At 38.5% G+C, this 25,394-nt stretch overlaps 3 protein-coding genes across 4 annotated transcripts; all 3 read right to left on the bottom strand.

Annotated features, from left to right (window-relative positions):
• Positions 1-4,231: 4,231 nt before the first annotated feature.
• LOC111199059 lies at positions 4,232-7,029 on the bottom strand. Its single transcript, XM_022688524.1, has 5 exons — positions 6,885-7,029; positions 6,081-6,779; positions 5,116-5,865; positions 4,631-4,992; positions 4,232-4,546 (listed from the first exon to the last, which is right to left on the bottom strand). Exons 1-5 carry the CDS (start codon positions 7,027-7,029, stop codon positions 4,232-4,234), a joined length of 2,271 nt encoding a protein of 756 aa, XP_022544245.1.
• Positions 7,030-16,475: 9,446 nt separating this feature from the next.
• Positions 16,476-17,688, bottom strand: LOC111199058. Its single transcript, XM_048734819.1, has 2 exons — positions 16,874-17,688; positions 16,476-16,794 (listed from the first exon to the last, which is right to left on the bottom strand). Exons 1-2 carry the CDS (start codon positions 17,093-17,095, stop codon positions 16,642-16,644), a joined length of 375 nt encoding a protein of 124 aa, XP_048590776.1. The 5' UTR covers positions 17,096-17,688; the 3' UTR covers positions 16,476-16,641.
• A 1,973-nt stretch (positions 17,689-19,661) lies between these two features.
• On the bottom strand, positions 19,662-23,774 carry LOC111198784 (probable pectinesterase/pectinesterase inhibitor 32). 2 transcript variants are annotated; one of them, XM_022688055.2, is made up of 3 exons: positions 23,311-23,774; positions 20,601-21,167; positions 19,662-20,494 (listed from the first exon to the last, which is right to left on the bottom strand). In XM_022688055.2, the coding sequence occupies exons 1-3, from the start codon at positions 23,624-23,626 to the stop codon at positions 19,797-19,799; spliced, it is 1,581 nt and encodes a 526-aa protein (XP_022543776.1). In that variant the 5' UTR covers positions 23,627-23,774; the 3' UTR covers positions 19,662-19,796. The 2 variants fall into 2 exon arrangements, with proteins under 2 accessions (XP_022543776.1, XP_022543777.1); XM_022688056.2 differs by having other exon boundaries at positions 20,601-21,161.
• Positions 23,775-25,394: the final 1,620 nt, after the last annotated feature.

Here is a 25,394-nt window from a genome sequence, read left to right as displayed (position 1 = left end):
ATCGTAACTTCTTCTTCCCCGTCATCTTGACCTTCTATGAGGTTGACGACGATTGGTGGTCCGATGCTCGGGTGCTCGATGAACTCGACTGGAATTACCCTTTTAAGTGCCGGGTTGGAACTTGATGCTAGGGCCGCGAGGGCGTCTGCCTGGACGTTCTCGGAACGGGGGACTCGCGTAAGGGCAAAACAGTCGAAGTCTTGAGCTAGACTTTGGACCAGTTTGAGGTACGCGTCCATCCGTTCGTCTCTGGCTTCATACTCTCCGCTGAATTGACTGGCCACTAACTGGGAGTCGCAGTAAGCGTGGAGGTTACGTATCTTTAAGCCGTGAGCCAAACGTAGCCCTGCGATGAGTGCTTCGTATTCAGCCTTGTTGTTCGAGGCGTGGAATTCCAGCCTGAACGATTGCTCCAAGATCTCGCTCGTTGGAGATCTGAGACGGATTCAGATACCCGATCCTTGCTTGGATGAGGATCCGTCAACGTGGAGGAGCCAGGTGGAATTTGGTTCCTCGTTGGTTATGGTCCCCGTTGGTAGTTCGACCAAGAACTCTGCGAGCACTTGTGATTTTGCGCTTGTCCTTGGTCGGTACTCGATATCGTATTCGCTCAATTCGACTGCGCACTTGGCCACTCGGCCCGACTGACTCGGGCTATGCAGACTTGTCCGTAGGGGAAAGGTCGTGAGGATGACGATCGTGTGGGATTGGAAATATGGTCTTAGTTTACGGGCCGATGTTACGACCGTGCATGCTAATTTTTCCATTAACGGGTACCTAGACTCGGCATCCAGCAAGGTTTTGCTTATGTAGAAAATAGGTTTCTGCTCCCCGCGTTCTTCCCTGATTAGGACTCCACCCACGGTCGTTGCTGACACAGCGATGCATAAGAATAAAGGCTCCCCTTCCACGGGTTTTGCGAGGACTGGAGGAGTAGCTAAATAACGCTTCAGCTGTTGGAAGACGTTTTCGCATTCTTCCGACCATTCGAATTTTTTATTTCCTCGCAAGACATCGTAGAAAGGCAGGCACTTGTCTGTTGATCGTGAAATAAATCAGTTAAGCGCTGCGATCCTGCCGGTCAGCCTTTGGACTTCCCGCTTGTTTTTTGGAGAAGCCATCTCGATCAATGCGTTGATCTGTTTTGGATTTGCTTCGATGCCGCGGTATGTGACTAGGTAGCCGAGGAATTCCCCTGATGCCACAGCGAATCTGCATTTTGTCGGGTTGAGCTTCATGTTATGGGAATTTAACTGCGCGAAACATTCCTCGAGATGTGACACGTGATCCTTTGCTTGGAGGGATTTGACAAGCATGTCGTCGATATAAACCTCCATCGTTTTTCCGAGTTGTTTGGAGAACATTTGGTTCACGAGTCATTGGTAAGTTGCACCAGCGTTCTTGAGGCCGAAGGGCATTACCTTATTGCAATAGGTTCCGCGATCGGTAATGAACGCAGTCTTCTCGCGATCATCGGGGTTCATCCTAATTTGATTATAACCTGAGAAGGCGTCCATGAAGGATAAGAGCTCGTTGCCCGATGTTGCTTCTACCAATCGATCGATATGTGGTAGAGGGAAACTATCCTTCGGACATGCTTTGTTTAAGTCGGTAAAATCCACGCAAACTCGCCATTTCCCGTTTTTCTTTTTGACTACTACAGGGTTGGCAAGCCAGTCTGGGTATCTTACTTCTGTTATCGACCCGACTTTAAGCAATTTTTCGACCTCGTTGTTTACTGCGGAAGCACGTTTGGGTCCTAGCTTCCGCCTTTTTTGTTTGACGGGTTTGAACGTTGGATCGATATTCAGCTCGTGACACGTTATGTTAATGTCGATCCCTGGCATAAGTATTGAGATTCTTTTGAAGACAGGTTACGAGTTCTGTCCTCAAAGGCTCGCGGAGATTGGCTCCGATCTCGACGCAGCGTTCCGGAAATGCTTCGTCGAGACAGATTGTTACCACGGGTTCACAAGTTGGCTCGCGTTTTTCATCCAGGGCCGCGATGTTACGAGATTGCCAGAAGAGTTCCGCTGAATCCTGACTTCGCGTATCTTCGTTGGAGATCTTTTTCTCCACTTTTCTAGGAGTGATCTCGAGGACCGGTCTTTTTCGTTTTAGTTATGCGGCGAAACACACCTGTGATACTCTCGGATTTCCCCATATTACCTCGACTCCGTTAGGGGTCGGGAACTTGAGGCAAAGATGGTAGGTTGATGGGATAGCACACATGGCGTTCAACCATGGCATTCCCATGATAACGTTGTAAGATGCGGGACGGTCAACGACTAAAAACTCTGTGACTCTCGTCACGGTTCCGGCTTTGACAGCGAGATTAATGGATCCGTAGGCCATGGTCGTTTCCCCCGAAAGTCCCAGCAGTGGGCTAGGGTATTTAGCCACTTCGGATTGATTGATCCCCATTTTTTCGAGAGTATCTTTGAAGATGATATCGGCCAAACTTCCGGTGTCGATTAGCACCCTAGCGACGTCGATATCGCGAATCGTCAGCTCGACAACAAGGAGATCGTTCCCGGACGTCGAGTCTTGCATATCGTTCCTGATCGTTGAGTGGCTTTTGCGGGTTAGATTGATCTGTAACCCCCCCCCCTTTCTTGCGCCAAACTGTGGGAACCGAAATTCGCACTATCGATTTCCGTTTAAATAAGGAAACTAGGAAAACTCTAATTTCCCAGAGGTCCCGGATATCTGCTAATACCACACGTCAAACAATCAGAACACGAGAATAACAATGATAAAGTATAAGAAATCGAAAAGAGAGGAAAGTAGATCTTATTCCGAATCCGCGTTTGAGCGTTACAACAAGGTAAGTGCCTGGGCTTCGAGAGCTGTCGGCGAGATTCCTAGTTCTAAAACCCTAAGACGGCAATAACCTAATTGAGTCGCAGCTCGAATAACAAAAACGGAAATATGCCTAAATTGCTCTAAGTGCTAAGTTTGCTCTGAAAAGTCTCTCTCCCATGCCTCTCGCCTAGGACTCCTTATATACTCGCTCCAAGGTCGGTTTACGCTTTTACTCTTCTGCCCTTAAGCCGTCATAGCATAAAATGGAGATATTCCATTTTTTCCGATCTTCGTGTTTATCCTCAAAATTCCGTATTTATCCGCGGAAACTTGACATTTATCCTTCCTTGCGCGCCAAGCGTAAACCGTGCTATGGTTTACGGGCTTTTGGTTAAGAAATCGTAGGATTGGCCACGAGTCGTGTTTTAGGTCCCTTTGGGCCGTCTTCCGACTCGAAGCGTTTACTGTGACTTCTTTCGATAAAGAACAAACTTTCCGCGGTTTTAATCCGCAAAGTTTGATCGATGATTTAGAATAGCGGAAAACATGAACCGAGTTTGCTACGGTCTTCGGGAGATAGCATCGAATGATAGACGAGAATGCATGGACTGACGTCGTATCGTCGTTTCGGAAGAGCTTGGTCGCTACGTAGCGACCGAGCGGGACGAACGCTCGGTCAATACGTAGCGAACGAGTTTTGGCTCGAGCCCGGTCGCTACGTAGCGACCGAGCGGGACGAACGCTTGGTCGCTACGTAGCGACCGAGCTTTGGCTTGAGCTCGATCGCTACGTAGCGACCGAGCGGGACGAACGTTTGGTCGCTACGTAGCAACCGAGCGGGATGAATGCTCGGTCGCTACGTAGCGGCCGAGCGGGATTGACGCTCAGTCGCTACGTAGCGACCAAGCGGGATGGACGCTCGGTCACTACGTAGCGACTGGGCTTGCCTCGAGCTTGGTCGCTACGTAGCGACCGAGCGTGGCGCGTTTAGTCGCTGCGTAACGACATTTTTTCGAGTTCTCGTCGGACGTCTCGTTTTTCCTCCGCAAAGCTTTTCGTAAGAAAGAATTTATTTCGAAAAAGTATTTATCGGAGAAAATTTTCATTTTCTTCCTCGGACGTTTTGAATGTTAACTTTGTCGTAACCGTTTTTGACCCCAACAATGACCAACTTCACTTGTTTCAACTCCTGGTTCAACAGCTCCACTTCTTTCTCTAAATCTATGTCAAACTTTCTTCGACTTAAGGCGTCCGCAACAACATTCGCTTTACCAGGATGGTAGCGAATCCGTATGTCGTAGTCTGCCACAAACTCCATCTACCTACGCTGGTGCAGGTTGAGATCTGGCTGAGTGAAGAGGTATTTAAGACTTTGATGGTCCGTGTATACCTCCACTTCTTCTCCATACGAGTAAGATCTCCAAATTCACAAAGCGAACACCACGGCCGTTAACTCCAAGTCATGTGTACTGTAGTTGTCCTCATGCTTTTGTAGTTTTCGTGAGGCATACGCGATGACTCGCCCATCTTGCATAAGAACACAACCTAACCCAACCCGTGAAGCATCCGTGTAAACCGTGTAAGGTTTACCTTGCTCGGGCAAAGCTAACACAAGTGCGGTCGTGAGAGCTTCCTTCAACTTCTTGAATGCCTTCTCGGTTTCTTCCACCCATAAAAAAGGAACTCCTTTACTGGTAAGTTTAGTTAAAGGCTTTGCAATGGAGGAGTTGTCCTTAACAAACTTCCGATAATAGCCCGCAAGTCTGAGAAAACTTCTCACTTCTGTCACAGTGGTAGGTCGAGGTCATTCTCGTATGGCTTGGACCTTTTCTGGATCAGCAGCCACGCCCTCTCCTGATACTATGTGACCCAGAAATCCTATCTCTCTCTTCCAAAACGAGCACTTGCTGAACTTGATAAATAGCTTCTGATTCCGTAACCTCTTCATAACCAGTCTTAAATGCTCGTTGTGCTCCTCCTTACTTCTCGAATACACCAGGATGTCGTCAATGAAAATGATCACAAACTTATCAAAGTAGTCGTGAAACACTTCATTCATCAAGCGCATGAAAGTCGCAGGTGCGTTTGTGAGACCAAAGGGCATAACTACAAACTCATACTGCCCATATTTCGTCCGAAACGCCGTCTTCATAATATCTGACTTGGCAATAGGAATTTGGTGATACCCTGATGCCAAATCAATCTTCGAAAACCAACTAGCTCCCTTTAGTTGGTCTAACAACTCGTATATCCTCGGAAGAGGATACTTGTCTTTTATCGTGATGTTGTTGATGCCCCGATAATCGATACACAACCTCATGCTTCCCTCCTTCTTCTTCACAAATAACACAGGAGCTCCCCAAGGTGAAGAGCTCGACCGGATGAATCCTTTTTCCAATAGATCTTCCAATTGCTTCTTTAGTTCAGCCAACTCCGCATGTGCCATCCGATATGGTGCCCTAGCTATAGGTTTTCCTTCAGGCTCCAAAATAATGGTAAAAGGATTACTCCGAGGTGGAGGTAATTCCTTTAGTGGCGCAAATACATCCTCAAACTCCTGGACCACTTCAATTTCTTCGACCTTAACTTCATCACTAGTGGCTCCTCCACTAACCGATAAAGTTACCAAATACACTTCCTCATCTTGAAACAAATCTTGTACCCTTATTGCTGCTACCAGCGACACGGTCATACTAGGACTGATTCCATAGTATACCATCTCTGGTCGTTTACCTCTGCCAACAACAGCCTTCCCTTTCCACAGTCGATTTGAACTCCATAGCTCGATAACCAGTCCATTCCAAGGATTACTTCGTACCCTTTCAACGGCACAACTAACAGATCTGCCACAAACTCTTTGCCTTGAATGACCAATGTAACATTCTTGATACACTGATTTGCTTGAAGGGTTTGGTATGCGGGGGGTCAAGACGGCCACATTTACCCTGTCAACCACAAAACAATCCCAAAACTGGGCAGCTACTATAGGGGTCGCAAAACTATGTGTTGCCCCCGAGTCGAACAATACATGTGTGGGTTTACCAGAAACATGTATGGTTCCTGCCATAGTAACTCAATCAACAATATCTCAAACATAAAATACTAATCAAAATCTGCACAACCATCATTCATAATTGAAATATTTCTAAACGTGTAACCTAGCGATCAGGCAATCTATACCTAGCCAAAAGACTAACTAGATTCCAACAACTAAATTCCATTCAATATAACAACTAAATTCCATTCAATAAAAGAGGATGTTAAGCACCCAATACCTGTGATGGGACCGCTTGACGGTCCTACATTGTCTGGGTTTTCTACACCTAAGGCATAAACTCTACCTCCTAGGTTTTGCTTCTTTGGTGCTGGCTCAATGGCTGGACGGTTAGGAGGAGCTCGGATCGCGAGAGGGGTTGCAGGGATTGGCTTGTTTGGACATGACGATGCATAATGACCATTCCTTCCACAGAAGAAACAAGTAACATCTTCCATCCTCAGCGAAGGAGAACCTTGCTGGTTACTCCGTTGTCTGTTGGGACAAACCTTAGAAATGTGTCCCGGTTGATCACATATGTAACACACTCCAGTGTTACTGCGATAATTGGTTTGGCCTCCGAATCTTTGCCCTTTGCCTTTCTTAGACCTTGGACCCTTGTTGAAATTCGGTATTTCTCCTTGGCTAAACTTGGTATGTCCACCAGAATGCGGTATGGTTTTCCCTTCAGCCTCCAATACAGTCTCAACATTAACAGCCTTTTCCACCAGATCCGATAAGCTGCTAAAGTTGCTTCCAGCTAAACGACTTCCAAGCTCCGGTTTCAATCCGTACATAAAGTTACAGATCATAGTTGCTTCATCTTCACGGCCATCAAAAACATGTCGCCTCAACCTTGTGAACTCCGACTCATAACTCCTTAAAGGCATATCTCCTTGAACAAGGTTCATGAACTGGCGCTCTAACCGATGCTTCGCTTCTGGAGGAAAGTATATCCTCTCAAACCCCCTCTTGAACGACTCCCATGATGTGATGGTGTGTCCACGCTGCCTGTCTATGCTGTCCTACCATCCTGTGGCATCACCTTCCAAGTAGTACACATCGATCTTCTTCTTGTACTCATCCGGGCACTCCATGGCTTCAAAATTCTTATTCATCATGGTCATCCACTTGTCTGCCTCAATCGGATCGGATCCTCCTTTGAACTTGTAGGATCCAATGTTCTTCATGGTATATAATAGCTTGGAAACTTCAGGGGGTTGATGATGTTAGGAGTTTTCAAGGCTCCTAAGACAAATGATGTAGTATAAAAGATTGTCGAACCAGTTCTGAGGGATATCAAAGCACCGAGAATGCAAGTACTCACTTAATCTAAGTGCAACCAATGATTTAGATGGGTTTAAACTACTACTAATACTAGAAAGCAATAACAGAATGATACTTTCTTGACTAAGGGAAAAGAGAACTCATGGGCATAGGGATTAGACCTTGGGTGATCAAGTATCGAACTAAGGATGGCAAATGATCAATCAAACTATCAACCTTAATCCTAGACACAATTCTAAGCAAGCTCTGTGTCTAGATGAATGCTCATTTGCTAACATATCTCAAACATCAAATGTCTTTGGTTGAATAATATGAAAGCAATCATTACTAACAAGTCTATTAGCTATCTTAGCATCTTTAACAACAAATGTCTTTGGCAAAGTATACTAAAAGCCTAGGAGAGTTGTCTCAGGCATTTCATCAAACACCTTTTGGGTGGGAAATGTCTATTGATCAACTTTTGAGTGGCCAACTCAGAAGATGCATTATGAATACTCTACTAGCAAGGAACAAGAATGATCTACACTAAAACATCCTAGAACTAACCTAATCACCCTTAATCTCCCTAACCCATGAATTCAAAAGGTGATTACTCACTAATCTCCATGATTCATCTTAAACCCATATTGGATTTCAGATTAATCATGTAGAGAAATAGATAAGAAAACAACAAGAACACAAGATGAAAGCAATGAAATCTGAATCAAAAGAAGTTTTTATTAGTTCTTCTCTCTAGAAAAGAGATTATCTTGCCTCCAATGGCTTACAAAAGTACTTAACTTAGGTTTAGAAAGTGTAAAAACATCAAAACAAATGACCAAAAGGCCCCTGAAATAACATAAAAATCGTCCAAGCAAAACACGTGGAGTGACCTAGCATAGTCGCTCCAGGAGGTCACTCCCGACGCGTTTCTTTGTGTCTCGACCCGTCAAAATGCGAGTGACTTGAGCTGGTCGCTCTGGCTGGTCGCTCTGCTGGGTGTGACTTGAGCTAGTCGCTCTGGCTGGTCGCTCTGGCTGGGAGCGACCTCGGTAGGTCGTTCTGAGAGGTCACTCTGCGATGCTCGACCAGGATGGATATGCCTCTAGTAAACGAGGGTTTAATAATCCAAAACACAATATAATATATATAACAAACTCAGGCCCCGGTGACGTTAGGTTCCTCCTTCACTATCGGCAATATCCTATCTCCCTACCACAAAGGCCGGAAGAAGGAACTTTCAACCGACTGCGGCCCACAGTCCTTCAGGTCACTGCGCGACAGCCCACAGTCCTTCGGGTCACTGCCACATTACACCGTCGTGTAATACTCATCCATAGGACATGAACCCGTTCGTCTGAGTCTTCCCGATCCAGCGAATAAGGGGTTTCCTTGAACCCGCTGTGTACGAGGTCTGAAGGAACACTAACTCACCCCAAATATGCCTAGCATTGTGGGTTACACAAATGCTGACGACCAAAATATAACCAATACTAAACCCGGTAATATAACCAAGGTTTCAAGTAATAATCACAAGACAATCAACCATATTCCAGAATCTAGCATAAAGACTAATTCCAGAATACCTAACTATCCACAACTTAGCGATATCATCTAAGCATTCAGCATTCGCTAACTAACCAATCAACCTAACCATTAGCATGCTACTACGGTTCTCAAGCAATAACAAGCATGCTATCAACTCAATCAACATAATCTCAACTATTAACTAATCAAACCGTTACTCAGTTAGACCTGGCCTCCTGCCATGATCCAACTTCCAAGTAACGGGAACCTGCTTAAAAACAACTCAGCAATAATTGATCATAACTCACAGTTATTGGTTGACCGTGGCCTTGACCCCAAACTTGACTTCTGCGATCTGAACCCTTCCTGACCTTCTCAAGTAGACCCACGTCCAGCCTGGTCTTGAACTGGTCTCCACTAGAACTGATCTCTCTTCACTTGAGCAGAACTTTCTCCAGGTGCTGACTCAATATCGGCAGAGTAACTGTTCTTGAAAACTGCTTAAATCGCCCGAAAACTATCGAAACTCGATCTTTCTTTCTTTGCTCTCTCTCTCACGCTTTGAACTGATTTTGAAGTGTTCTGAACGTGTTCAAATGAGAGGGGGTCGTGGGCTATTTATAGGAAAGAACAACCGATCAGGAACAAGCCGTGTGGCAGCCCGTGTGTCGCTTCGCATGGCTCCGGACGCATGCGCGGCGACACCTCGTGCTCCACATGGCTGGCTGCATGTCTTATTCTCATGCAGGATGACACCACGCCCTCCACCTGTCTGAATGCATGGCCTGGCTCCATGCAACGAGACATCACGTCCTCCACATGTCTGGCGGCATGACCCGGTCGCATGCATTGCAACACCTCGTGCTTGGCCGATCCACCTCGTGCTCCACATGTCTACTTGCATGTACAGGTTTCATGTACTGTAGCACCTCCTGCTTTCCTTGACACACACACTGCCAGGAGCTTGCCACCATGTCCTGAACACACATCAAGACACTTAGAGCTTCTCGGTCAATTCGGCCGATTTTGGCCTTTCTGGTGAATTTTTGTCCCGCGATCAATCCCAAATAGTTTTCTACGCCCGTTCTGATTGCCTGAGTATTTTTAATAAACCCCACTTGGACATTGATTTTGAGGAAAAATATTTCCCGAGCTTCCGGCTTCTTCAAAAAAATTCGTAATACCTGGGGTTTTTCGCCCAATTTCCGGTCTTCCTGTTGTGCTTCCAAAAGTGTCTTGCTTCAAACGTCATTTGAATCAATCTACTAAATTGTCTGACCATTGTCTAGTGGCATATTTGGCTCATGGTTCAGACAAGAACAATCTGATCGTCCGCGACTCGACCACCCAAAAGATACTCGACCAATCTCTTTTTTTAAGGGTTTCTACAATGCTTGTCCGCATTGTTCTTCATCAAAGACTGAGCATGCAACAAATTTTGTTTGATCAACGTTAAGACCAAATCATGCTCCTGTAGCATTGTCTCCAGTTCAAAATTATGTGTTGCGCCTTCCTTGTAAGCCATCAAAGTCTGAGGATCATGACCATATACCAGCTTGAATGGAGTACATCTGAGAGCAGTATGATAAGCAGTGTTGTACCATAGCTCAGCCCATGAAAGAAACTTCGACCATGTTTTAGGATCAGTAGATGCGAAACAGCGCATATAGGTCTCCAAACAACAATTTAAGACTTCTGTTTGACCGTCTGACTGTGGATGGAAAGCAGTGCTGAACCGCAATCTAGTACCTGAAGCTCGAAAACACTCCTTCCAGAAATTACTCAAGAAAATCTTGTTTCTGTCAGAAATGATTGACTTCGGAAAACCATGAAGTCTGACTATCTCTTTAACAAACTTCTGTGCAACGTCAACGGCAGTAAAAGGATGTTTCAAGGTAATGAAATGACTGTACTTGCTCAATCGATCAACAACCACCAGAATCACATTGACACCCTGAGAAACCGGTAAGCCCTCAACGAAATCCATAGCTATATCCTCCCATATACGAACCGGCAACTCAATATGTTGCAGTAGCCCCGCCGGAGAGAGCGTTGAATACTTATGCGTTTGACACACAGAACAAGCTGAAACATATTCTTGAACTCTCTTTCGCACCTTAGTCCAATAAAATATCGACTTAACCTTTGCAACGTCCTCAACACTCCAGCATGACCTCCCATAACAGAATCATGACATTCTTGCAAGATTAAAGGAATTTTGAGTAGAGTCACACAGAATAACCATCCTCTGCTTATAGAACAGCTTCCAATTTACCATTGTAAACCCTGTCTTAACCGCTTCTCCCACTCTCACTTTACGAATTACTGCCTGTATCTCCGTATCTTCCTCGACCTCTCGATATAGATCCTGTAACTGCAATGTTACCGGCATCGTTAAAGCCATCAATGTCAAACCACTCTCTGCTACCGCGGCATGATCAATTCTAGATAAACCATCAGCAACTCTGTTTTCACTGCCCAGCTTATACTCAATGTCGAACTCATACCCCGAAAATTCTGTCAACCATCTCTAATAATCCAAAGTGATCTCTCTTTGTTCCAACAGATACTTCAAGCTTTGTTGATCCGTTCTTACCACAAATCTTCTTCCCAACAGATAATGGCGCCATTTCTAAATTGATAAGACAATCACCATCAGTTCCCTTTCATAGATGGGTTTCAGTTGCTCTCTAGGTGACAAAGCATGACTGAAATATGCGATAGGATGACGGTCTTGCATTAAAACAACTCCTAATCTGTAACCAGAAGCGTCAGACTCCACAACGAACTGCTTATTAAAGTCTGGAAGAGCCAACACTAGAGCTGTCACCATCGCATTCTTCAATGTACCAAACGCTTCGTGAGCTTCACTGTTCCATCTAAATTGATCCTTAGTGGTATATATTTTAGCGTTAATCATATATTTAAATATTTATGTAACTATTTCAAATACAATAATTTTATAATTTACATGTTATAATTAATAAATTGTTTAAAATCATATTTGTCACTTCTTATTATATATTTATCATCTTATAGTTGTATTTAGTTATTAAAAAAATTAATATATTCAAGAGAAAAAATATTTGAAAATTATTTTATATTTAATTTATGCTAAATTCTGACCTGTCCTTCAAAAGTTAAGATATGTCAATTATTAGACACATTTTATATTTTCAACATAAATAGTTTCTATTTATGAAAATAAAATTTATAAATTTATCAATTTAACATACTTTTATCATATTAGTTCAATATGATAATTTTATTTTAATATTATGATTATAAATTAGATAAAAATAATATAGCTTTATTAGAATTAGTGAAAATATTTACATAAACTTTTTGAAAATTAAGATACTGTTAAAATATTTTTCAACATATTTATTAGAATTGTTAAAATATAATATATAAATATATATTTATATTTAATATAAAAAGATATCATGAATATAGTAGTTACAAAGATTTTATATTATTAGCTTTAATTAAATACATGTAAAATTTTATACATGTATAATATAGTTTGTTAATTTTAACCCGTCTTGCCAACATATTATATTTTAATTTTTGAACATAAATATTTGATACTTATGAAACTAAAATATATAAATTTATCAATTTAATACAATTTTATCATATTTAGCTCCAAATAATAATTTTCTTTTGATATAATTAATTATGATTATATAATTAATAGATAAAAATAGGATATAATTTTTAATTATAAACGATATCTGAATATATTAATCTTTGATAATATTTCAAAACTAATTTCAAAGTTCATGGAAATATTTAAATATATATTTTTTTAAATTAAGATCTTGTTATAATCTTCTTAAACATATTCGTTAAAAAAAACAAATATATTTATATTTAAAATGAAAAGATATCAAAATATATTATGATTAAAGTCGGATTAAAATTCTATATATTATTAGTCTTAATATAATACATTTAATAAAATTTCTATACGATGGTCCAAATTAAAAAAAAAATCACACATACAAGCAGTCATGAATACAAGAACCAGCAAACACATAAAAAAATCACACATAAAAGAAGCCCTTTGGTTTCTGAAATACTGCTTCAAACTTCAATAATTCCTCTGCCATTAGTTGAGGAATCACTTCTATCTCTGCACTTCTTTTCTCCACATTCCTCAATGCTATCTCTGTCCCTTATTCTGATTCTGAACTCCCGCTGTCAATGTTTCAACAGAAACATTGACACGATGCAATTGCGGATCACCAGTAATAGTAACCGGCTTTCCTTTATAACAGAAAAACCATTCATTTTTTTCCCAATCTACCATCGTCGTTCCCAGCGTTCGCGACCACTGCACTCCCAAGATTATCTCAACATTCCCAAGCTCCAAAACAATGAAATCTGCACTAAATGTCATTGTTGATAGCGCCATTGGCACATTTCTACAAACCCTCATGCCTTGAACTGAAACGCCGGTGCCCAACAAGACATTTAAATTTGGATTCTGGTGTGCTAGCAGCTTGTACTTCTCTACTGCTGTTGGTGAGATAAAATTGTGGGTTGCGCCACGATCCAACATCACCACTACCTTATTCTTGTGAATGGAGCCCATCACTTTTGTTGTGGTTGCTGACGAAATCCCCATGAAAGAATTAAAGGACAATGCCATCAATGCGGACTCTTCCGTCTTTATTTCTTCATCTACCTCTACCAAAGATTGATCCATTATCTCAATCTCAATACCGTTGACCACTATTAACACTTGCAAGTATTTATTGGGGCACCAGTGTTGACAAGACCACTTCTCATCACAAGTAAAACACAATCCCAACCTCTTCTTTTCTGCAATTTAATTCTCCGTCAATCGTAGCTGTGGTCTTGGAGCTTTGTTTCCTACCGGTTTCTCTTGACTATTTCCGCCTTTAAGTGGTTTTTTTTGTTGCCACTCCATAGTAGTAGTCGGAGCAACATATGGTTTAGTAACTAACGGTCTCGAGCCTGACCTCCCTTCTTGATTTTTCTCTCGACAAACCATCTTATATAATGAGCTCTCCTCCATTTGATACTCAGTGGCAATCATCTCCGGAAGATCCACAGGTTTACTCATATTGACCACTTCACGCATAGCTGGCTTCAATCCGTTCATAAAGATTCCTTCACGTTGAGAGTCTGTCAGCCCTGTAGCCTGTGTTGAAAGATCTTCAAACAAATGAATATACTGAGCCACTGTTCCTGTTTGCGTCACTGCAAAGAAAGGTTGACTCGGATCACATAGCTTCTCTCGACTAAAATGAGCTATCAATCTCTCCTTGAAATCAATCCAACTCTGAAAATTACTTCTATGCGCTTCAGTGTTGAACCAACTCAACACATCACCGGCAAGAATCACTGAAACCATTTCCAACTTTCTTCTGTCATCATAACCCCCAATACGAAAATACCTCTCAGCTAAAGCAAACCAACCATACTCATCATCACCAGAAAACGGTGGAAGTTCCACACGTTTAAGTAGACCATCCCTCTTTTTCGTAATCGGATTCCGATCTACAACTTCCTATGACCTAGAACTACGGCCAGGTTCCAAGTTTAGATGATGTACCTGATGGTTAGGATGCCGATACGGTGGTGGACTTGGCTCCGATACCTCCACAGCCTTCGAGTCCTTCTTCACAATCAGCTCACACAACTTCGTAAAGTTTAAATCCATCTTCAACTGTAATTCTTCATATCGATCTTGTGTTTTTCTCTCCAGATCCTCGATCTTCGACATCGATTTTCCCTTTCGAACAGATTTATCAACCTTTCCACCAAGTGAAGTGAATGAGAACACCATGTTATAAGCCCTAGTGTTTCTCTGAAAATGCTTGCTTAATTTATCATCACCATTCAGCAAATTCATTAGGAATTCTGGTGGTTCTTTTAGTAATGGTAACTGCATTTGTCCTTGCATACAACAGAGAGCAAACTTAGGATTCCGAGTTTTCAGACGCCTATTTAAGCGTTCACCAAACCACATAATAGCTCCACAGTAAATACATGTGTAAGTAGCATCCCTTCATCTAGATAAGGTGTAAATGATAACAAATAATCAGTACAAGAACGATATTATAATTGTACATATTAGTTTAGTGGTTTAAAGGTTTATTACCATCTTCTTTAGGTAGAGACTTTTTAGCTGGCTTTTCTGTTGCACTAAATGCTTCCTCGAAAAGGGACGCCAGAGATTTAATTCTTCCCCTGTTAAGTGTGTTATCTGGCTGCGTAGTGACAGTTGAGTCAAGTACTTCTATTTCTGGATCTGAATCGGAATCTGTGTTTTCTTTAGAACTACAGTCTAAATCTGCTTGAAAATTTTCATCAAATCTATCTACATCCATTTGAAACATAGTAACGTTAGTAACCATACATAAACATTCATGGATGGATGTGCTTTAGATAGACGAAGTAAGATAAACTATAACCTGCATAGTCAGAATCATAAGCTGATGGATTCGCATCCTCTTCACTTGTATCACCAATCATTTCACATTGAAATGTATCAGGTAATAAATCTTCCTCCAGACGATCCAGAAAATTGGATATATTAGTAGGGAATTGGAAGTCAGTCCGTGGTCTCTTTCTGACACCAGATTTATCTAGTAAAAAAAGCAAAATCAAATAGATAGTAAGTCACAATCTTCACTTATAGTTTACACTAATCAGTAAATATTTTTTTTAACTCACATGCTCTGTTCACCTGCGGTTGAAGTTTGGCCAGTCCCACAATCCATACCTATGATTTTAAAATTTAATTTTCTTAGAACTCAATGAACAATGCATAAGGAGAACCTGATCAGAAGTTCATTTCGTAATTTTCAAACATACTTTTATAGCACTTGCTGCTGTTAGTCGGTGTACATGGAGTGATCAAGTTTCCTTGATTTGCAGGACTTGGAACAGCACGACTTGGAATGTATCCAACACCTTCGTATAATCTCTTGAAAACATAAGGTAAAGGGAAAATCCAAAATGATTGCACTTTTTCTACCAAGTTTGGTTTGAACATGAACAAAATTGCCATCATTCTGTTTTCGTCTTGCTTTCCTATCTGTTCGTTTGGTTGAATTCACCAAAGGGGGAGCACTTGGTTTACGTGTCATTGTGCCTGCAATGGTATTAGTTGAACACCAATTCGATATATATTATACTGTTCATGTGGAAATAAAATTGACCTGTTCAGGTTTCGAAGTAGTCTAAAATATCTCTGCTCCTTGTTCAATGAAAACCAAACACGGTGATACAGAAAAGGTTTAAGAAAATCTAGCATATGAGAAACGAAATGGAGTGTTTTAGAGTTATTTTCCTGTAAAAGGATGGTAAAATATTTAGTTGCTACAATCTATAAATTCTTGTTAGAAATGGAAGATTATGACTTAAAAATGTAAATAAACATATTCATATCCGAAATTTGTCTCTTATTAACTATCTATATTTTATAATAGTTTTCTTATGTCGGGATATTATTAGATTTTGTGAAAAAGTATGTGGTATGAAACTAATGAATATATTTGGATTTATGTAAATAGTAGATTAAACATTTCATCAGTTACTAATTTAATCTTTTTTCTTTGTTTCAGTAATGATCTTCACAACAATGAAATATATCAAACACTCCCGCCAAATTAAGCCATTTGACTTCCTTTTGGTTATCTTATACTTGGGTCAGTTCCTTAAACCATTTATCGCTTGATAGAATATTTAAGTGGTTTGGTTAGGTAAGAAACATAATTTATATGAAAACCAGGATCATTGTTTTCACGGTTTAAGGTAGTATAGATTCGTTATCGTCAATCACTAAGGAAATTAGAAAATTTAATTAGGAAAACCAAAACGCATAATTATTAAGTTTAATAAAGAGATCAAATTGTCTGTTTCAAGAAACAACAGACATTATTAAAACACCACAACTCTTAAAAAAGCCAAAAGCAAAAAAATAAGCAAGAAAGAAATCACCCCCATCGCCTGACACCTTCTACTTCCAGCTAATCATCTTTAATTTTCTCCATCTTGACAGACTTGGAACAAATTTTCTTTGAAGTCGAATTCTGATCAAGTTGATCTTTTTCTTTGTGCTTTGAGAATGGGGTTGAGGTTCCTTCAGATGAATTCTGACTGTTCTTTTCCGACACATAAACCTTATTATAAAATCCACAAACAACATAAAATGAATAACACTAATCAAACTATAAACACTCATAGTTTTTAATTTTTTACCTCTCCACCAGACGTGATTGATGAACCATCCATAACATGAGTCATGGGGTCTGAATTTGACTCGATCTGAAGAATCTTATCCCCAGAACAAACTTGTGAAACCAGAAAGACATCTGATCCATTTGCAACATTTTCAGAACTAAGAGTGACACCAAAACACAGAGATTTACCAACTAAATCTCGAATAGGTTGAGGCAAATATGTCGGATCTTCAATCTGCATACTCAAAGAATAATATAAAAATAAAACTTTTGTGACTCAATAAAACCATCATAGTTAAACCAACAAAAAAAAACAAATAGATAGTAACTTCATCATAGGAGCCATCCCAAAGTTCTTCAGCTTCACATCCGACAATGAGTTTACGAACAGAATCAAGCATCATCAGTTTGCAAGTACTTGTGTCATCTTTGACAAACATATGCAGTTTGTACCTGATCAGGAAGATCATAAATAGTTCGGCTGAATTAACAATTATATTTAAAACATAATGGAGTACGTTAAAAACCAGGTTAAACTCACTTTGGTGCTACACTCGTGACCGTAGCATGACAAGATGTGCACCAGAACAATGGCTTCTCATTTGAAAACAAAATTCCACCTTCCTTAGATTTGAGTATTAAGGCTTTGCTCTTACAACTGTTATGGCCAAAGTAAAACCAGCTCCAATATGTATCCATACATTCGATTAAGCAGATAATCTTGCAACCCTCCTCCTAAAAGCGCAAAGTAAAGATAGTTGTCAGATTTCAAAACATATATATGATGGTAAATAAAATGCGCTAGGATTCAAGAACAAAACCACAGGTGCCATCATGATTTCGGAGATAGATTTGATTTTCACATTATTCCAATGAACAGTGTGGTCCTTTGTCAGATGCTTTTCTTTCTTTGTATCAGTAAGAGCAAGAGCATACTCATATGAAAAATATAAAAGGACCAACAAATTAAACAAAAAAGTATAATGGCTATGAAAATGATCCTAATATAGTATTTATGAATTTTACCTCAGCTTTAAAGCAAGAGTTTCGGGAAACTCAGGATTGAATTGGATAAGAGATGCATCAAATGCATTGGTTACTTTCACATCTCCTATAAAACATAAGTAAATTTAAATAATTTCTCCTATAAATATAAATCAATACACTTGAATAGCATAGGTACTAATTCGTTAAGTTTCTTCTAACCTTTGTAAAAACCAATTTTCGCAAATCGAATCAAGCACACCATATTAGGATAATTTGACTTTTGTAGATGCTCTTCAAGCTGTTCTGCATACTTGCCCCACAAACAACAAGCCATGCTTTGACCACTGAAATTTAAAGTCTATAATATAGAGTTACAAAGAAAATATATAAGATATAAAAGATTGAAAATAACGAATAGATAAGATTCACATACTTGGTTTCAAGCAAGCGGAATTCAACTCTCTTCTTATCTTTCCCAGATACCTGGACACTTTGGACGTCACGAAGACTGATCACTTGACCAATGACATCTGAAATATGCATGTTTCATATTAGTATTTCAGTAGTTACAGTTAAAATAGATTTTCATACACTAACCAATTAGGAAAGAAGTCTTGAGGGTTCCATTTCCAATCTATTCAAAGCTGGAGAATTTAGTTATCATCACACTCATAAGAACTCGGTGATATCGAAGTGTCCTCAATGATAGACATCTTGTAGGTATGGTTTGTTGGCCGATACTGTCCCCCTGCTTGAGAGACAGAGAACGTCTCTATCAGTCGCCATTCACCAAGCCTCAACTTGCGTTGAGTACGTTGAATGTAATTCATCTTACACGAACAGAGGATTTTTGCACCCTGAAACGTAAATATATACACAGATTAGTACACTCATATGAGAAAATGATATTGACAAATAAATATAAATGTATCTCACAAATTCATCTGCGAAGATCAGCTCAAGAGTATCTCCTCCAGAGTTGGTTTTCTGTCTCCATGAATGAATCAACTTCACTTGGATGCATCATCCCTGTTTGTAGGGCTTGATGGCGTTTAGCAAAGAGATATTCTTATTTTTAGTCATGGCTGAAGGAAAAATTAGTTGACGTCGAAGAATGAGTTTTATCGTTTGTTTTTATAGATGGTTAAAATTTTAGGGTATTGTAGAGAGTATATTCTGTGAAATCTATAATATATTGTGGAGATTTATGATTCGGTTGTTATTGTTCATATATTGTGGATACTGATATATTTTTTTATGGTTGCAATAAAATTAGGATATTCTGTATTAGTTGTTATGGATAATATAGAAGATTTCGTGATTAGTTAAGGGCAATAGCAACTACTGAAATCTAACTAATACGTTTGATAGTATTCTTAGAATATTCTAAGTAGCAATCCTCAAGCAATTTTTTTTGAAAAAATCGTTTGATATTTTGTTTGTCATTAATGCTTGTTTCTAAAATGGAATAGTAGTCGAGATTTTAGTGGTTATTTTTTAACGGAATTTTAGGCATATTGATGTCATTTAGTTAGGCATAATAACAACCTTGATTAGAGATTAAATGTACCATGACATTCTAGAAATAGGTCCATTTAAAAAAAAACCACACATGAATCAAGGTTGCGACTTCTGTTTTAATAAATAAGATATTTGATTGGTGTTTGGTTACTTAGAATCTTTTGATTATGTCGGCTTATATCTCCACAGAATGTTTCTCTTTCTTTGGCTTAAGTGTGTGTGGGAGTTTAGCTTAACTCGCCGCATCTTTGTAATCAGTCATGTTACTCTTATGTTCAATAAAATCTACGAGTGCGAAAAAATAAACATTACTCTTTAAATATATATTAGACTTACAGAACATGTAGTTCAACTTTTACTGAAACAGTATTAAATAAAATGGAAAAAAAAAACAAAAAACCTCTATGTGAAAGATTATATCCAACTTGATTAATTTACGAAGCTAGACCAGCAGTGTATTTGATACCAGTTGCAGGCAACCATAAGTTTCCTTGTATGAACTGTGCCACCGTAAAGTTAATAGCGTCTGCCGAAGTATTCAACAGATGGTACCCTGGCCACTTAACACGAAGGTCAATGCTAGCCCCCGGTCCGTTGTTCATATATTCGGCATAGTACAACGTGTCCAACGCAAAATTGCCGTTCCATTCGAGCCATCCTTCGGGCTTGAGCACATCACTCATGTAGTTTTGCATGAACACTGTTCTAGAATATAGTTTCCATGGCCGACCCAGGTAAGTAGCAGTGGTATTTAAGTTTGGAAGTAGGTCTGTATCAGCTGTTATGTTACAAAATTGGATCATGAATCCGGTTGGCTGGTTAGGATCCTTACGTCCTTGAGCCGTGATGCTGTTTTTCTGATTTGGTAGGCCTTGTTTTGCTTTGATTTGGCAGTCTTGAAATACAGCTGTAGCGTCGCCGAAGATGAAATCTACAGTGCCTGTTATAATGCATTCTCTAAAGAATTGACGCATTGTGTGGGCGTAGAGAGTGTCTTGATAACCTCTCATCGCACATCGATAAAAAACTCCGAGATCTGAGTCTGACCGGATTGCAACCGCTTGATGTTTCTCTGGTCCTGCAGTGTTTTGAAACGTTATGTCCCGTGCGAGAAATCCTCTTCCGCTAACAGCTGCCAAATGTTTTTATTACCAAATGGAAGTATTCATTAGTAATAAATAAAATGTTAACAAAAATAGAATAGTAAGTTGAATAAAAAGGTTTAGTATGTCACCCACCAAAAGTAGCAGAACGGAACGTAGTCCAACCGTCAATGAAACTTCGGTTACCCGTGATCACGGTGGCATCAATGCCATCCCCGACCATCATAATGTTCCATTTCTTCTTCTTAATCTCGACATTCTCGACATATATACCTCTTTTCACATGTATCACATATCTTTTTGTACTGTAGTCCGGTGCGGCCAGCACTGCTTCGCTTATTGTTGTAAAGTTTCCTGTCCCATCTGCTGCTACAACTGCATCGGCCGCCGTTGATAAGCCATCAATCTGTAGCAACTTCCGATCACCGGGTCTAACCCAAGTGGGAAACTTACTGAAGCCACTATGAGCGGTGGTTGTCTTGTGGGCTATATTGGTCATAGATTTTGGTTTGGAGGAAAAGTGAACCATTGTTAGTAGATTTTGGATGGTTTTACCGACCTGGCTTAGACCACCGGCCACAACTTTTTTGACAATTCCATTAGTGCCCTCGAAGCCGTCTAGACAGGTGTCCTGGTTAGAAAGGGCGGCGCTTATCCATGTCCTTAGATCCGAAGCAACATCTCCTGTACTATTGTCTTTACCTGACAGTGACAGTCAAATGTAAGTATTGGATATACAGTCACTAGAATTATGGTTCGCACAAAATAATATATTTTTTTCTTAAGAACGTCCGATTCCTTTGTGTACACACTACATCCGACAAACAAAGAAAGCATTAAAGCAACCTATGAGAATGATTTAGCCGTTTCATTAGAACTTTGGTTCGTACAGACTAAAGTTGTTTGTTTTTAGGTAACGTCTACTTCCTTTGTGGACATCCGATAAACAAAATAAAGAAAACAAAATAAAATCAACGTATGAGGATGCATAAGAGATTGTTTTGTGTCTAGGTATTAGACTTATAACAGAGAATAATTTGAGATTATTAATAGTTCAAACAAAGCATTAATGGATTTTTTTTTCAGTTCACAATAATTAATGGGTATCTATCTAGCAGTAAGAACATCTCTAATGTAAAACTCTATTTTTTCATTTAAAATAAAAGAAATTAAGTATGAAGTAAATGATTTAACCCTACTCTATTTTTCATTTCGTAATAGAATAATAAATAAATAAAAAATAAATTATTCTATTTATAGAATAAATTCTATTATAGAGTGGAAATGAAATATAATTAGAATATTTTTCACTCTATATTTACTTTCACTCTTTTTTAAAAGAAAAATTAGTGTTGGGTTAGAGATACCCTTAACCAGCAGATATTTCCACCATATGGATGCATTCCCCAGTTTAAGTGAGTAAAAATCTGACCAAAATCGAAGAAATAGATAATAGAAAAAGAGAATTGAAGTTTTGGGCTTATAAATCATAAAACCGATAAAAAATCAAAGAAAGAGAAACTAACGCGAAACGGTTGAAATTCAATCATATGGTGCTGATTTATAGTCGATATGTGATGAAAACAAAAAAGAATCTTAATTTAGATGTTCTTTTATCATCAATATAAACAGACTCATGAAAATTTTGCAAATCAAGCTGGTAACATTGCATCCATATAATTTTGATCTGTTATCGGTAGATCTAATTTTGATATATTGTGTCGGACAACTTATCATGTGAATTGCGCTTATAAACTATTCCTCATTTTTCAATTAGATGTATGTTTTGAAATTTTTACACTAAAACATATAAAACTTTCATTACCAATACATTTTTTGTGACTAACTATTTTCTATAATTTTAATCGATATAATTTAAATAAATATAATTATATTTTTTGAACTTTACAAATACTATTAATTACAGCATTTAAAATGTATTTTTTAAAAAAAAAATTTCTAAAACATATATTTTTTCAGAACGCAAGGAGTATATTTAAAGAACGACACTCTAATTAATTACAGAGGTTACAACATTCATATGACATACAAGATCCACACAGATGCAAATTTTTATTTTATTTTTGCTTAAAATGCAAAAGTTGTGAACAAAATATTCTATTCCCACGTCGAAGATTAATCACCGACGATATTATATACCAACTCACTTTTTCTTTTTGAAAAAGGTTTGAGAATCCGATTCAGCAGACGAAAAGTTTAAATTATCAAATTTATTTCTTTTTGTAAAAGAATTTCGCAAGAAAACGTAAAGAAAAATAGGTCGACGTGTTAAGTGATGCTCGATACAATAGACTTCTATAATGTTCTTTGCCGTCGGTTACTACTTTCTATTTTGTCGCAGATTCAGAGATAACAAAAAAAAGTAAGATTAAAGTAAATAATAAAGTTGTTGTTATAAGGCAAGTGAAGAAATAAAATAATGAAGTTTACTAAAATAATGTTTGGTAATTATCGTTTTTTCCATCAGATCATGCTTTGCGCTCCGATGTTTTTTTCTTTTTATTTTGTCAATTGCTGTCCAAAGTGTACATAATCGCACTAAAATTTAACAGGGTTCTACTAATATGCTATAAGTAATAATTCGGTTGCAAACTACCTTCAAATTATATATATGCGTGTAAGTAATAATTCGGTTGCAAAAGTTATATATACGATTTGCGTGAACTGTAGTTTATTTGGTAAAGTTTTAACCTTGTTTTATAATTAAAGTTGGTAATCATGCTTACATTGTTAGTGGTTTCGATTACTTTAGAGACGACTATTCAAAAAACGATTATGCATGGAAAAATGGAGAAGAAAAAGAAAAGGTGTAAGAGTTTGATACCGTTGGGGTTTTGAGAGGCAGATATGATCCAAGAAAGCTCTTCAGAGGCAGAATCAAGAAGATCAAGGCAATCAAGAATGGCATGGCCCATTCGTGAGTTCCCAAATTTCTTGTCGAATTTCGACACTAAAGCTCCGGCTTTCCTGACTAAGTCGACGGCGGTTTTTGCCGCTCCGGCAAATTCCAACGGCGGTACTCTCAAGCACTCAATTTGAACATACCCTGTAGAAGAAAAAACATCATTTTGGGCAGAACACAGAGAGAGGGTCAGTAAGAGGAAAAAGGTCGATGAAACCAGTCCTCCTAACTTTATCATCTCTGGTGAAATCGCAAAGATGAAACAAATTGTGTTTCTCACGCTCTAAAATATATTTCAAAGATTGAGGAATAGAGGCGAGTGATGTATGGTTTTATTTATGAAAGAAATAAGGAGAAAGAGAGGGTACTTGGTTAGGCAAGAAAGGAGACCACGACCTACCTTGCATTTATAGCACCAGTAAGAATTAAGGTCAAGTTTGTTTTTGTACTTCATACAGCATCTAGATTAGATGGAGTATCTAAATACAATATCCCCAAATACATTAAAAAGAGAAGTCACTTTAGTGATTTCTGCTGAGGTGACACTCATATAGAGCTTTTCAGGAAAAACGTTATAATTCTATTGGCTGGTTTTTTTGAATTTTTTTTTCATTTATTTTAATCAATCGCTTATGTAGACAAGCCCAAAACTATTGTCGATTTCGTTAAGCCCATATATAGCTAGGGGATAATAATTATCGATTTAGTTTAGCCTTGGATACCCGTTCGGGTTCGGATCGGGTATTTCGGATTTTTGGATATTTCGGTATAGAGGTGTAGAACCCGTTCGGGTATTTCTTTACTTCGGGTCGGGTTCGGGTATTTTTAGTTCGGATTCAGTTATTTCGGATCTTGTTCGGATATTTAGATTTTGAAAAAAAAAATTAAAATTTTCATTTCTCAAGTTTCTTATATTTAAAAATATAACTTTCAATTAACTAATTTTTTATTTTTAATAGATTGAATAGTTAATAGATTTGGACATAACATTTTAAAACTAAAAAGGCATTAATTTAGTTATTTTTTTTAAATTTCGGATGTAACTTTTTGTTAATTTTTTAAATAAAAAACTTGACATGCATTTTAAGTGAGTAACAAATCATTTTTTTCGTAATTATATGTATATCATATGAACTTAAAGTATGTGTAGTATCAATATAAATATTTTATATAAAATGAGAGATGTAAACTAGAAATATAAAGTTAATTATACATATGTTCGGTTATCTTTGGATATCCATTCGAGTTCGGGTATTATCCGTTCGGGTTCGGGTATCCAATCTCTCCTTATTCAATACCCGTTCGGGTATTTTGCTACTTCGGTTCGGATTTCATTTCGGGTTTTTCGGATCGGGTTCGGGTGCCACTTCGAATATCGGGTAAAGTGCCCACCCCTACTAATTAGGTTGTTTGTTTTTAATAACGTACCTTTCTAATATGGATTACTTGCGCAAGTTGAAATCATTAAATATGCAAATATATTGACAAAATTTGTTTTTAATAACTTACCTTTCTAATATAGATTACTTGCGCAAGTTGAAATCATTAAATATGCAAATCACTTATTCACAATATGGATTACTTGCGCAAGTTGAAATCATTAAATTTTATCGATTTAGTTTACCCTTGGGCAAGATTTAGAATTAAGACAAATATTAAAAACTTTCCTTATATTCAAACGGTAAACTTGCGCATGTTGATATCATATTTGTTATATTGCTTACAAAATATTTTAATGCTTCTAATTAGGTTGTTTGCTTTTAATAACTTATCTTTCTAATATGGATTATTTGCGCAAGTGAAAATCATATCATATGCAAATCATTTTTTGACAATACACATTTAATATCTTTCTTTAAACGATTTTATTATTTATTGTGCAAAATATTAAAATCATTAATATGAGAATAAATCGACTGTATATATATAGGAGACACCCAAGGTCTTAAAATACAAACATTCTCTTTTCATTCTTTAAAGTATTATTCACAAATCTCTCCTCTCAT

This window comes from Brassica napus, chromosome A6, assembly GCF_020379485.1.
Source record: "Brassica napus cultivar Da-Ae chromosome A6, Da-Ae, whole genome shotgun sequence".
NCBI lineage: Eukaryota > Viridiplantae > Streptophyta > Magnoliopsida > Brassicales > Brassicaceae > Brassica > Brassica napus.
Note: the sequence above shows the minus strand (reverse complement) of the source record. Positions and strands in the feature narration are given on the sequence as shown.

What these genes read in the sequence shown, in the direction of transcription:
- LOC111199058 (XM_048734819.1), bottom strand. Translation starts at nt 17,095, where the DNA reads ATGCAGATTGAAGATCCGACATATTTGCCTCAACCTATTCGAGATTTA. An exon ending in CAATCACGTCTGGTGGAGAG is followed by an intron (nt 16,795 to 16,873) that starts GTAAAAAATTAA and finishes TTTTATAATAAG; the next exon opens with GTTTATGTGTCGGAAAAGAA.
- LOC111199059 (XM_022688524.1), bottom strand. Translation starts at nt 7,029, where the DNA reads ATGAAGAACATTGGATCCTACAAGTTCAAAGGAGGATCCGATCCGATT. An exon ending in CGATGTGTACTACTTGGAAG is followed by an intron (nt 6,780 to 6,884) that starts GTGATGCCACAG and finishes ACTTTCCTCCAG; the next exon opens with AAGCGAAGCATCGGTTAGAG. An exon ending in GTCAAGCGGTCCCATCACAG is followed by an intron (nt 5,866 to 6,080) that starts GTATTGGGTGCT and finishes TTACTATGGCAG; the next exon opens with GAACCATACATGTTTCTGGT.
- LOC111198784 (XM_022688055.2), bottom strand. Translation starts at nt 23,626, where the DNA reads ATGATAAAGTTAGGAGGACTGGTTTCATCGACCTTTTTCCTCTTACTG. An exon ending in TGCCTCTCAAAACCCCAACG is followed by an intron (nt 21,168 to 23,310) that starts GTATCAAACTCT and finishes TGTCACTGTCAG; the next exon opens with GTAAAGACAATAGTACAGGA. An exon ending in GTTCCGTTCTGCTACTTTTG is followed by an intron (nt 20,495 to 20,600) that starts GTGGGTGACATA and finishes AACATTTGGCAG; the next exon opens with CTGTTAGCGGAAGAGGATTT.